General features: G+C 34.7%; 1 protein-coding gene across 1 annotated transcript in view; it reads left to right on the top strand.

Annotated features, from left to right (window-relative positions):
• The first annotated feature begins 2,890 nt into the window (after positions 1 to 2,890).
• Positions 2,891 to 12,587, top strand: part of LOC129232871 (gastrula zinc finger protein XlCGF49.1-like) — a 47,419-nt gene continuing 37,722 nt past the window's right edge. Inside the window, exon 1 of the mRNA XM_054866972.1 lies at positions 2,891 to 2,902. Within this exon, the coding sequence (XP_054722947.1) occupies positions 2,891 to 2,902 (12 nt within the window). The remainder of the gene's footprint in view (positions 2,903 to 12,587) is intronic.

Below are 12,587 nucleotides of genomic sequence, written 5' to 3'. Positions count from 1 at the left end.
GCTTTATGCGCCCCCTAATAAATAAAAAAAATACCCAAAAAGGTATCTTAAAAAATAAGAAAATTTTGGAGATAATTTTCAATTTATTTTGAACGTATTTTTGAATCACAAAAAACGCTAACAAAACTATTAAGTATCATATACAGTAAAACCTGTCTACAAGGATACTGCTGGGACATAAAAAAAGGATCGTAACAGACAGGTTATCGTTATTAGACAGTATCGTTATATGCAGGTTTCACCGTATATTGTAAAGAGTTTCAGCTTTTATAATCCGGTTTCAGTTCTTGCCTAAACCTGCCTATTCAAAAGATATTGACAATTAAAGCCAAGTAACCATGTTTCAGTTTGTTTACCCAAAAAATACTGTCTCATAATTTTCTTTACAGACAATTACAAATACTTGTCAAATACTAATTGAGACCTACTGATGCGCGGTTTAGTTAATATCAGACATTTTTTTACTTTAAATGTTTAATAAAGTTGTGAGCTACACGCGGGGCAAAATGAAATGCAGTCAACTCTCAATAACTCGAAGTCCCAAGGGACCGGCTAAAACTTTCGAGTAACTGGTAGTTCGGGTCATTAGAAGTTTCCACAACAATCTCAAAGGTTTGGGACCCGATGAAAACTTCGAGGTAAAGGAGTATGCGAGATAGTAACTTCGAATTATCAAGATTCGATTGTAATAATTTCTTTCGTTACCTAATTCATGTCTTCTTTTATTCACTCGTATGTTTTTTCTCATACATAAAATAATTCTTTTTTTCCTTGTTTCATTATTTACTCATTTAGTCTTCTGGTTATGTTTCATTCATTTAGTGAAAAACGTTTTTAAGAACCAAAAATATTTCATTGGAAGAATCTTTAATTTTTCACTTCGGCCAAAATTGAAAATAATATTTCAATGCACCATTAAAACATAGCACATGGTTTTCTTCTTTGTTTTCTAACCCTCAAAACAACTCCAACTTGTTCATTTCGAAAAATAACTATTTTACGGCCTGACGTTCCCCCACTATACATGTGAAAAAAATTAGCACGAGCTGATGTGTGCATCACATGACTTCTTTTTACTCCAATTTAATGTTATTTTCTCATTATTGGCGACTTTAATATGATTCAATAGTTTACTCTCTATATATCACAAAACAGTGGCCAAATGGAAACCAGATTTTTAAAAAAAATAAAAATAAAAATAAATAAAAAAAATCGCCAAATTTGTCGCCAAGTTGGCGGCAAATCTTGGCGACCTAAAGCCTGGCGATATATCGCCAAGTTTTCACCAAATTATAACACCACTTCAGTTTACATCAAAATTAACAATGATTTTCACCCAAAAAGGGGGCAAAAGACACCCTTTAGGGCATCCGAATGCAACCAAAAAGGAAGGTGCACAACTAGACCCCACTAGAAGTCTACTTACCAAATTTCAACTTTCTATGACATTCCGTTCTTGAGTTATGCGTCACACATACACACATACGTACATACAGACGTCACGAGAAAACTCGTTGTAATTAACTCGGGGCCCCCATTGTCAAAATGGATATTTCGGGTGTTTGTACGTTCCTAGGCACATATCCAAGTGTGGTCGGATTGAAAAAAAAAACTCAACATTCATTTGGGGATGAGCAAAATGGAAATTAAGACCGAATTTCGGGTGAAAATTTTTTCGCGAATACAATACTTCCTTTTCTGTAAAAGGAAGTAAAGAAGGAAGAAAAAAAACAGAAAAAAAAGTAGCCTACTTTACTTTTCGTGAAAGTTTGTAACAATGTTTTTAAACAAAATTTACTTGAAGGCGACACTTTGCTAGAATAGATATTAATGTCTTCATCAAAGGCGGCCACAGGAAAACTGTTGTAAACAAAATAATGTCTCTTGCCAGTAAGAAAAGAGACACCTTCACAGACATTGCAGTCATTCCAGTACTGGTTTGCAGCTAGATGCGACAGTCTTTGTGGTCTCAGTACAGGCCCGTACCAGAACTGTATGTAAGGAGGACTTTTAATGTTTTTAATCCTTACCCACTTAGTCTGGAAAACAAATCAAAAATGTCAACAATTTATTTTGTCATAACGGCCATAGTATTTATTTGTTTCTTTTTAAAAAGGCCAGTGGTGGGTTTCCAAGTGCTTTTTCAGGTGTGCAAATTGAGAAAACTCCTTACAACACACTTCACAGGAGAACTGCTTCTCTCCAGTATGGGTTCGCAAGCGCACCTTCAGGTTTCCTAGCTGAGAAAATGCCTTTGAACAATGCTGACATGAATACAGTTTCTCGCCAGTATGGGTTCTCAGGTGCACCTTCAGGTTTCCTAGCTGAGAAAATCTCTTCGAACAGTGCTCACATGAATACGGTTTCTCGCCAGAATGGGATCTCAGATGAGATTTTAGGTTTCCAAGGCGGGAAAATGCCCTTGAACAATGCTCACATGAATACGGTTTCTCGCCAGAATGGGTTCTCAGGTGTGATTTTAGGTTCCCAAGGAGGGAAAATGCCTTTGAACAATGTTCACAGGAATACGGTTTCTCGGCAGAATGGGTTCTCAGATGATTCTTTAAACCTGAAGCATCAGAAAATGCCTTTGAGCATTGTACACAGGAATACGGCTTCTTGCCAGTATGGGTTCTCAGATGCAATTTTAGGCTAAAAAGGTGGGAAAATACCTTTAACCAATGTTCACATGAATACGGTTTTGAATACGGTTTATCGCCAGAATGGGTTCTCAGATGTGATTTTAGGTTTCCAAGCGGGAGAATGCCCTTGAACAATGCTCACATAAATACGGTTTCTCGCCAGAATGGGTTCTCAGGTGTGATTTTAGGTTCCCAAGGAGGGAAAATGCCTTTGAACAATGCTCTTAAGAATACGGATTCTTGCCAGAATGGGTTCTCAGGTGTGATTTTAGGCTGAAAGCGCAAGGAAATGCCTTTGAACAATGCTCACAAGAATACGGTTTCTCGCCACATGGTTTTTTTTTTCTTTGTTTTCTAAAACCCTCAAAACAACTCCAACTTGTTCATTTCGAAAAATAACTATTTTACGGCCTGACGTATCCCTACTGTACATGTGAAAAAAAACTAGTAAAAAGGAAGAAAAAACAGAAAAAAAGTAGCCTGCTTTATTTTCCGTGAAAGTTTGTAACAATGTTTTCAAACAAAATTTACACGAAGGTGACACGTTGCTAGAATAGATATTAATGTCTTTATCAAAGGTGGCCACGAGAAAACTGTTGTAAACAAAATAAAGTCCCTTGCCAGTAACAAAAGAAACACCGTCACAGACATTGCAGTTACTCCAGTACTGGTTTGCAGCTGTATGCGACAGTCTTTGTGGTCTCAGAACAGGCCCGTACCAGAACTGTATGTAAGGAGGACTTTTAATGTTTTTAATCCTTACCCACTTAGTCTGGAAAACAAATAAAAAATGTCAACAATTTATTTTGTCATAACGGCCATAGTATTTATTTGTTTCTTTTTAAAAAGGCCAGTGGTGTGTTTGCAAGTGCTTTTTCAGGTGTGCAAATTGAGAAAACTCCTTACAACACACTTCGCAGGAGAACTGCTTCTCTCCAGTATGGGTTCGCAAGTGCACCTTTAGGTTTCCTAGCTGAGAAAATGTCTTTGAACAATGCTCACATGGATACAGTTTCTCGCCAGTATGGGTTCGCAAGTGCACCTTCAGGTTTCCTAGCTGAGAAAATGTCTTTGAACAATGCTCACATGAATACAGTTTCTCGCCAGAATGGGTTCTCAGATGCAATTTTAGGTGAAAAAGGTGGAAAAATACCTTTGAACAATGTTTACATGAATACGGTTTTGAATCTGGTTTCTCGCCGGAATGGGTTCTCAGATGTGATTTTAGGTTTCCAAGGCGGGAAAATGCCCTTGAACAATGCTCACATGAATACGGTTTCTCGCCAGAATGGGTTCTCAGGTGTGATTTTAGGTTCCCAAGGAGGGAAAATGCCTTTGAACAATGTTCACATGAATATGGTTTCTCGCCAGAATGGGTTCTCAGATGTGATTTTAGGTTTCCAAGGCGGGAAAATGCCCTTGAACAATGCTCACATGAATACGGTTTCTCGCCAGAATGGGTTCTCAGGTGTGATTTTAGGCTAACAAGGTGAGAAAATGCCTTTGAACAATGTTCACATGAATACGGTTTCTCGCCAGTATGTGTTCTCAGATGCTTCTTTAAATCTGAAAAGGTTGAAAACGCCTTTAAGCATTGTACACATGAATACGGTTTCTCGCCAGAATGGGTTCTCAGATGCGATTTCAGGCGAACAAGGTGGAAAAATACCTTTGAACAATGTTCACATGAATACGGTTTTGAATACGGTTTCTGGCCAGAATGGGTGGTTCTCAGATGTGATTTTAGGTTTCCAAGACGGGAAAATGCCCTTGAACAATGCTCACATGAATACGGTTTCTCGCCAGAATGGGTTCTCAGGTGTGATTTTAGGTTCCCAAGGAGGGAAAATGCCTTTGAACAATGCTCACATGAATACGGTTTCTCGCCAGAATGGGTTCTCAGGTGTGATTTTAGGCTGAAAGCGCAAGGAAATGCCTTTGAACAATGCTCACATGAATACGGTTTCTCGCCAGTATGTGTTCTCAGATGCTTCTTTAAAACTGAAGCCTCGGAATATGCTTTTGAGCAATGTTCACAGGAATACGGTTTCTCGCCGGTATGTATGTACAGATGCCTTTTTAAATGATAGGCGCAGTTAAATGCTTTTAAACAATGTTCGCACAAATAGTTTTTTTTAGAGTGAAGACGGATCTCAGACAATTTTTCCATTGCGAAAGAATATAAAATTGCTCTTTCATAAAATTCAGAAGTTGATGGATTTTCTTCTTAGAAAAGAAAACGTTTCTTGTTTCAGTTTCCCTGAGCGCCAGCGGCCATACTTTGCATTGATAGTTAAATTGTCATAAAGATCTTGTTGTTCCTTAAATTTGACGCAAACTTAGTTTTTTTAAGAGAAGTTTAATAAGCATTTGCACATAGTCGTTTCTCAATATAATTTCCTCTATAAATAATTACTACTACATCGATTTTCAGTTTCTAACGTTCTATTTTTAGTTTCAAAAACCAAAGTGACTTGTATGCTGCAAAGGATTTTTTATTTTGTGTATTGAGAATTTTTACATTTTAATGCAATAAAATGCCTTTTAAAATATCAGAAACACTCACTTTGTGAGTATCGGTGTTTAGAAAATTTTCCCTTTTAAACAATCGTGGAAACAAACACACAAGTTTTTTACTCATAGCAGCGATGTTTCTATGAAACACGGTCAAACATATTACAGAGATCAAATAAGAAGTTTTCCGTCACACAGCGACGTTGCTTTATTTTTATTAGCAACTTCTGGATTAAGATTCACAGCAGATTAAAAGAGGTTTTTTCATCTAAATCATCTTTCTTAATATAAGAACTTCATTTTCAGAATTGAAAGAGCATTTTGAACATTTCTTCCGTCTAATGTGATTTCTGTGGATTAGTATTACACAAAATGAAAGACGCTTGCCAGGAAGTAAACTGACGTTTGCAAAAACACTTTCTGCTCATGGCGAAGTTACATTTCATAACAGATAAGCACTCACTTGCTTATACTGAAACTTCCTTATTCAGTGACGCTATTAGGAATAATAGATCTGTTCCTAAGTTAGAATTACAGCTACACGAATTTGAATGCGTGCAAAGCTTGAAATATTTACTGGCGACGACACGAGAAGTGAATCCAGACTTGGAGCTGTCTGCATTTCACACAACATACACAGCTGTCTTCTGTTCGTTGCTGCCGCAGTAACCTCTAAGGAATGTTTGTGAACTTAAAATTTAGGGAAATTCGTCATCTTTGCATTTCTACCGACGACCATTTCGACATGACGAAAGCAGAAACAAAGGTGCCTAGTGATGTGAAGGTCAAAAGGGCATGTCAAAGGCTGGCAACACACTAGCTGCATTCCAACAATATGAAATCCTGAAAACAAATGAAATTAAATAAGAATTATAGAGCATTAAGGAAAAAAAAAACGTTTGAGTACGTAAGTACCTTATGTATTAAATATTTCACGGTTCTATACGGTTTTAACGAACTTGGGTTATTTGTTATGTCAAAAAACTGACCGTTAAAAACACCAAAAACTTGTTTACTGAGCTATTGCAATAAAATTAAGTCGCAGCAAGATATCACCTTTTGCATATTAGTTGTTTCTTTGCTCACTTAGCTAGTCAAACTTTTATCGGGAGAAGAGGAATGTGGGGCAAAGTGAAATAGTTAGGGTGACTGAACTTTTTTAAAATGAACAAATTGGACATTTAGGAATGAAGGCTTTCACGGCCGGTGTTAATAATGTCGTAAGATTCGGGCTGTTGTGCCGTGGTCTGAGTATTTTTACTCCAAACATTTCGGCCGCATCTACTGCGGCCATCTACAATGTTAGCCAGTGAAGCGATTTCCTAGCAACTGGTGCAGATATCGAAACGTTGTCTGTCACTATTTATTTGGGAAGAGCTAGCTCCCCCTTCGTTCTGGGGCAGGATTATCTGATGAACGTTCGTCCTCGTTTCCAGTTGGCTGAAACGTGAGTTCTCTTCATTCTGGTTGGGGATTGGCTGCTGGGCGTCCGTCGCTGTTTTTGATTGGCCAGAAGTTTCTCTCGGGATAATCCATCAAAGTGTAGCATGCCAGAGTTTGTTGAACTTAACTCCTTCTGCCTTTTTGTTAAAACTGTTGGGATGTTTGAAAATTTTGATGGTTTCTCTGTTCAATTTGGCATAATAGTGGGAAGTCCATGAAAGCAGTGGTTGGAAAAACTACAATTTTTTTGTAGCGAACTACAACTACTTTGTTACAAAAGTAGTTAACTACAGCTACAACTACTTTTTTTAAATGTAGCAACTACAAACTACTTTTAAAATGTAGTCGCTACTTCGCTACTTTCCAAAAAATAAGCAAATAAAAAGCATACACAATAGGTTGTCCCTCAAAAAATGAAAGTCAATTTTTCAAGTCGCATACACTCTTGTATTTTTCCTCTTGTGTCAAAACAATCGTGAAAAAAGTTTCATATAATTTGCACAACAGCAACCCGTGCCGACTTGCACCTGAAAGTGTAAAACAGTACTTGTATGCTAGGCCAAATCGAAAAAAAAAAACTTTTTTAAAAACTCGAAATTTTTGTTGATAAAACGTTGCCCCTGTATCCAACACCCCACATGAACCACAAGAAGATTTGTTCAAATTAAAAAACATTTAGATATGCCATACTTGACCTAAAATTTATAGTTTTATTTAAAAAATTGATTTTTTTTTTCAGTTATCTTTTAAAAAATTACATATAAATTTAAATAGAATATCAAGTTAAAAAATTACTGGCGAACACATTTACAGATTAACAACAAACGAATAATAAAAAAATAATATATTTTAAATGAGAACTTTAACTCAACCTGGAAAAAATCCATATATTTGAGTACTATGTGGGAGACTTAAAAAATGCAGGAAGACAAGAATTTCTATTTAACGCTAATTACCTACTTTTCTACTTTACCGTTTGTATTTTTCAGCTGATAATTTCGTAAAATCTTACATTTCTGAAAATATGTACCAAAAACTTATTTTTTTCAAGAAAATTATAAATGTTAGGCCACGTGTGGGATATCTAAATAGTTTTTAATTTTAATAAATGTTTTTGTGGTGCATATGTGGGGTATAGGAGCAGCGTTTTATCAACAGAAATTTTGAGTTTCTAAAAAAACATTTTATTTTAATTTGGCTTAGCATTACATAAGCGCTGGTTCACACTTTCAGATATAATCGGCACTTGTTGCTGTAGTTCAAATTAAATGATTTTTTTTTTTTTACGAAAAAGGATAAAATGTAAGAGAGTGTGCGACTTGAAAATTCAACTTTCTATTTTTTGGGGGAGGGGGACACCTTAATATACACACACACCGTAAGAGGATTGAACAAAAAAAAATGATAAATTAGCTCATCAGAAGATACTAAAAAAAAATTTCCGTTATCATACTCTCAAACACTCTAATGCTCGTAAGTATTGTAAGTCCTCCAGAACAGTTAAATTTCATCCTTTTCTATAACATTTTCAGTAGCTTCTTTTTATTTGGTGAATACTATCGAAAATTTAAGCCTCGCTAAAATATTTTTGTTTTTCAATCTTTGGTCTGTTCATATAAAATTCACCAAACTTTCAACTCGCAAAATCACCAAAACCTTCATTTTTGCGAAAATAAATGCATTTTTCAATATAAATATTGGTGAAATATGAAAATTACGACGGCAAACAAACTAATGGCGTCAAACAGATATAACGTATGATGTAAAAATGAAATGCCTGAGGTCAGCTCGTATTTTTATGAGTCTTGTTTCTCATTGCCTCTGCTGATGTACTTGTGTAAAATTTGTGCCAGTCAAATTCGTTTGAACCTTTATTTATTTATTTTTTTTCATTTATTTAAAAGTAGTTTCCAGAAATCGCTACAAACTACTATTTTTTTGTAGTTAACTACTCACTAAACTACTTTTTTAAAAAAGTAGTCCGCTACACTACAAACTACTCAAAAATGTAGCTACTACAGTAGCGTCGCTACTTGTAGCGCGCTACTTCCAACCACTGCATGAAAGTATTTTGGTTTCTTTGAATTTAATGTCATGGGTGCCATCACTAAAAGCGACAGCTGATTTCTCAGTTTGGCCCAGACGGCAATTCTTTGGTGTTCTTTTACTCTTGCATTAACGCTTCTTTTCGTTGTTCCAATGTAGGCCGATCCGCAGGAACATGGGATCTTGTAAACTCCTGCCGCAGACAAAGGGTCTCTCGCATCTTTCACTGATCGTAGTAAGTCGCTGATTCGATGGGTAGGCTTGAAAACAGTCTTGATGTTGTGTTTGCGCAGCAGTCTTTCAATTCTGTCGGTGACGTCCTCAACGTGGGAGAGGTAGGTTGTAGATTTGACCGGTTGTTCTTCAGGTGTTTGTCTTTCCACTTTGGGGTGGAAAGCTCTTTTGATTTCTTGCTTCGAAATCAAATCGTATACGGAAATTGTGCAGATAGCGATCCGTATACGGATCGCTATCTGCCAGGGGTAGGCCAGAGGAGACGCCTGGGAAAAGCTTCGCCTCCCCTAAGCAAATAAACTCTTTTTTTAAGGGAGAAGTTTTTTGCTTTGTCCGTAAAATGAAATTAATTTCAATGTCAAAAACTGAATTGCTAAAAAATTCCTCTTTTAATCACATCTGAGTTCGACATTCCTTCTTGGCTATTTCCCTATGGAACTAACCCCTGTCTATATCCTGTCAAAGAAAGGCTTCCAGAAAAATGACCCCTAGGGATATCTAAGTCACCCTGTTGTTCAGGGGCTGCTGTCGTCGTCAGTACATCATAAAGGCTGTCGGCGACAGTGGTCAATCGGGAATGGGGACTGATCAGCTTTGAGCCATTCAAGAGATTTGTCGAAGATCCCACCCCTGTTGTGCCACATGGAATGAATTAATACACAAAACTTCAAATTCTGGTCCCCCTGCCTTTTTTGTTGCTTTGTCTCTAGTTCCGAGAAGTCGTCGGCAGATGACTAAAAGTACGTGCCCTAACTTTCGGTCTGATGACGTTAGGTACTAGGCCCATATGTCTAATCGTTTAGTTTTTTAAATGTAAATCATTTCACTAATTTCTTATATGTGTGATAATATATGCTGTGTATTTTTATGTAATTACCTACCAGTCACGTATTGCTTACATGTTGCCATGGTGATTGTGAAAATTATTATTGCACAGTAGTTGAAAATGAAAACCTTTTAGTGCCAATATAGCGCTTCTGTAATTATAATCAGTATAAAGAAATTGAATTAAACCGCATAAAGGCTACATTGATTTTTTTCCCTGCCTTTTAATAACTGTTATTAGTTAAACTGGTACTATTGCGTGCGATATTCCTTTGTGTTCCGGCATCAAACCAAAACACTCCACCCCCATATATATATATATATATATATATATATATATATATATATATATATATATATATATATATATATATATATATATATATATATATATATATATATATATATGGGCATTTCCATGAAAAGTGAAACCAGAAGGCCAAAATTTCATGTTGCAGTTATTTTGCTATATTATACATCATTGTAAAGCTTGCAATGTGTATTTTCAGAATATTGCATTGCTTTTTTAATAAAAATTAAATAATAAATTTTTTTCCTAGTTGGAAGTATGATAGTCGGGTCTTCAAAACAATCAGAAAAAAATACCCTATTTTCAAACGCTTATTTCTAATAGCAAAATAAAAATAAACAAAATTAATTGCAGTACAGCTTAAATTATTAACATAATACTATAATAACATGCATCTATTTTTATTTTTTTACAAAATGAAATTAGGCAATTAAAATTTTTAAAAAATGAAGTTCAATGTTACGTCCGTAACAAAAATTTAGCAAAAGTTGTTGTTGCTTCCTAAAAAATCAAAATTAAAAGAAATCCTTCTTTGTCCTTTTAGCAATTCATCAGAGTAATTGTTTATCATAGTTTAAAACATTAGAATTTCTTTAGTTTTTAAAAAAATGGCGTTACAGACGTAACATTTTTTGTTACGGGCGTAACAAAAAGCAGTACGTTACGTCCGTAACACATGTATATTTTCAATTAAAAAGAAAAAAAATACAGGATAGGCAATGAAAATATAGGGTATGACATGTAATATGATATAACAAAACTTCTGACACTGTGATTTTCAAAATTTTATAAATATTAGTGGATATTTAATTCATTTTTTAAAATTATTGAAATACACATCGTCGCCTCAGAGCAACATTAAGACATCTAATCCTAGGAATAAGACAAGATATCCTACTGTTGCTCTGAGGTGTTCCTCTCAATGTAAGATTTTTTTTGTCCTCCAAATCCTAATTCAATTGGTGTTAATAATTCTAGATTAGCAATTAATGCTTAATAACATGCATTAAAATATTCTAGAGGGTTCCTTAATTTCTTAAACTTTGCTTCATCAATGCACTATGACACAAAAAAAAATAGTGTTCTCCCAGTAGATTTTTGTGAAAATTCCTTGATCATTTAACACGATGAAATCCAAAGCACTTTGTGCGTAATTTTTATCAATAAAGTTTTTTTTTAAATTTATATTACAGATATTAATTATGGTTTTTCTCTTCAAACTTCTATCATTCTGAAAGCATAGCCAAATTGATATTACTTCTTATTTAAAAACTAACTTAGAGATAAGAATTTGTCCTGTTTAATAGTTTAAACCAAAGTTACTGAGTTACTTTTTATTGTTATTTACTCTCCACAAAAAAATAATATTTAGATTACTGTTTCATTGATGCGTTGAATATTTTATAATTTTAAAACTTAAATTAAAAAGCATAATTAGATTAGAGTTAAAAATACTAAATATTAAACTAGCTACATCTGATCCTCAGATAAGGCAAATTTAGTTTTGAAGCAAGATTTAGATTACTTAGGCAAATGTTGGCCAAAATGCATTTTTCCGATGTCAGTTTCGACAGTTTTTTTTCCACCTTTGGCAAAAACATGCCAATTCTATTCAAAAGCGATCGAAATCAAAGGCAACCGTTAAACTTTAAAAGAAATTTGGCAGTTAATATATTTGTTGAGAGATAGAGAAAATCATCGAAAATTCTTAAACTGTAAAAGTTCTTCCTTGTAGAAGACCCCCCCCCCCTCCCGCTCTCCCTCCATGTTCATGTTAAAAATTTGAAACATTTATTTGTAACTGCATAATTCCATTTTTGTTTTGCTTAATTTCCCCTTGGATAATTTAACTTTTTATGACGCACCAATTTATATTTTATATTTATTTACATGGTGGTATATGGACGGGGGCTGCTCCCTACCTCCCCAAATCTTTAAAAACTATTAAAGTGAAACTTAAATGGTCAAAATAATGTGTTAATCTAGACCAATGCACTCCCTTAACAAAAATTAATAGTATACATAAGCTTTTATTTGCTTTGTGCAATTAGTATATCAGACATGTTACGTCCGTAACACTTTTTTGTTACGTCCGTAACAAATATATAAATTTCTATCATAAATTTTACAAACAGTATCCATGAAAACTTTATGGTTTTAGAAAGCTTAAAATCTCTAGAACAAGTATTTCAAAGAAAATTTTAGAAATCTATGAATAATTCACAGGAATATTGGCAATTGTATGACAATGTATACATTTTGCTGTTTACTGAGTTACGTCCGTAACAGGCAGTTTTTAATTTTTGTTACTTTTTCTAATAAAGCAATCTGCACCCAAATTTTTGATAGCATTAATAACACCCAACTATACAACAGGAAAAAAAATTGTAGCTTTTTTTGAAACCAAATTGAAATTATGAGTGTTTAAAGTCTGTAATTGTTACGTCCGTAACGGTGGAATTGCCCACACACACACACACACATATATATATATATATATATATATATATATATATATATATATATATATATATATATATACACGTGTGCATAGTGGGATTACGGGCGGCTAC

The sequence above is a fragment of the Uloborus diversus genome, unplaced genomic scaffold (genome assembly GCF_026930045.1).
Source record: "Uloborus diversus isolate 005 unplaced genomic scaffold, Udiv.v.3.1 scaffold_14, whole genome shotgun sequence".
Classification (NCBI taxonomy): Eukaryota; Metazoa; Arthropoda; class Arachnida; order Araneae; family Uloboridae; genus Uloborus; species Uloborus diversus.
Note: the sequence above shows the minus strand (reverse complement) of the source record. Positions and strands in the feature narration are given on the sequence as shown.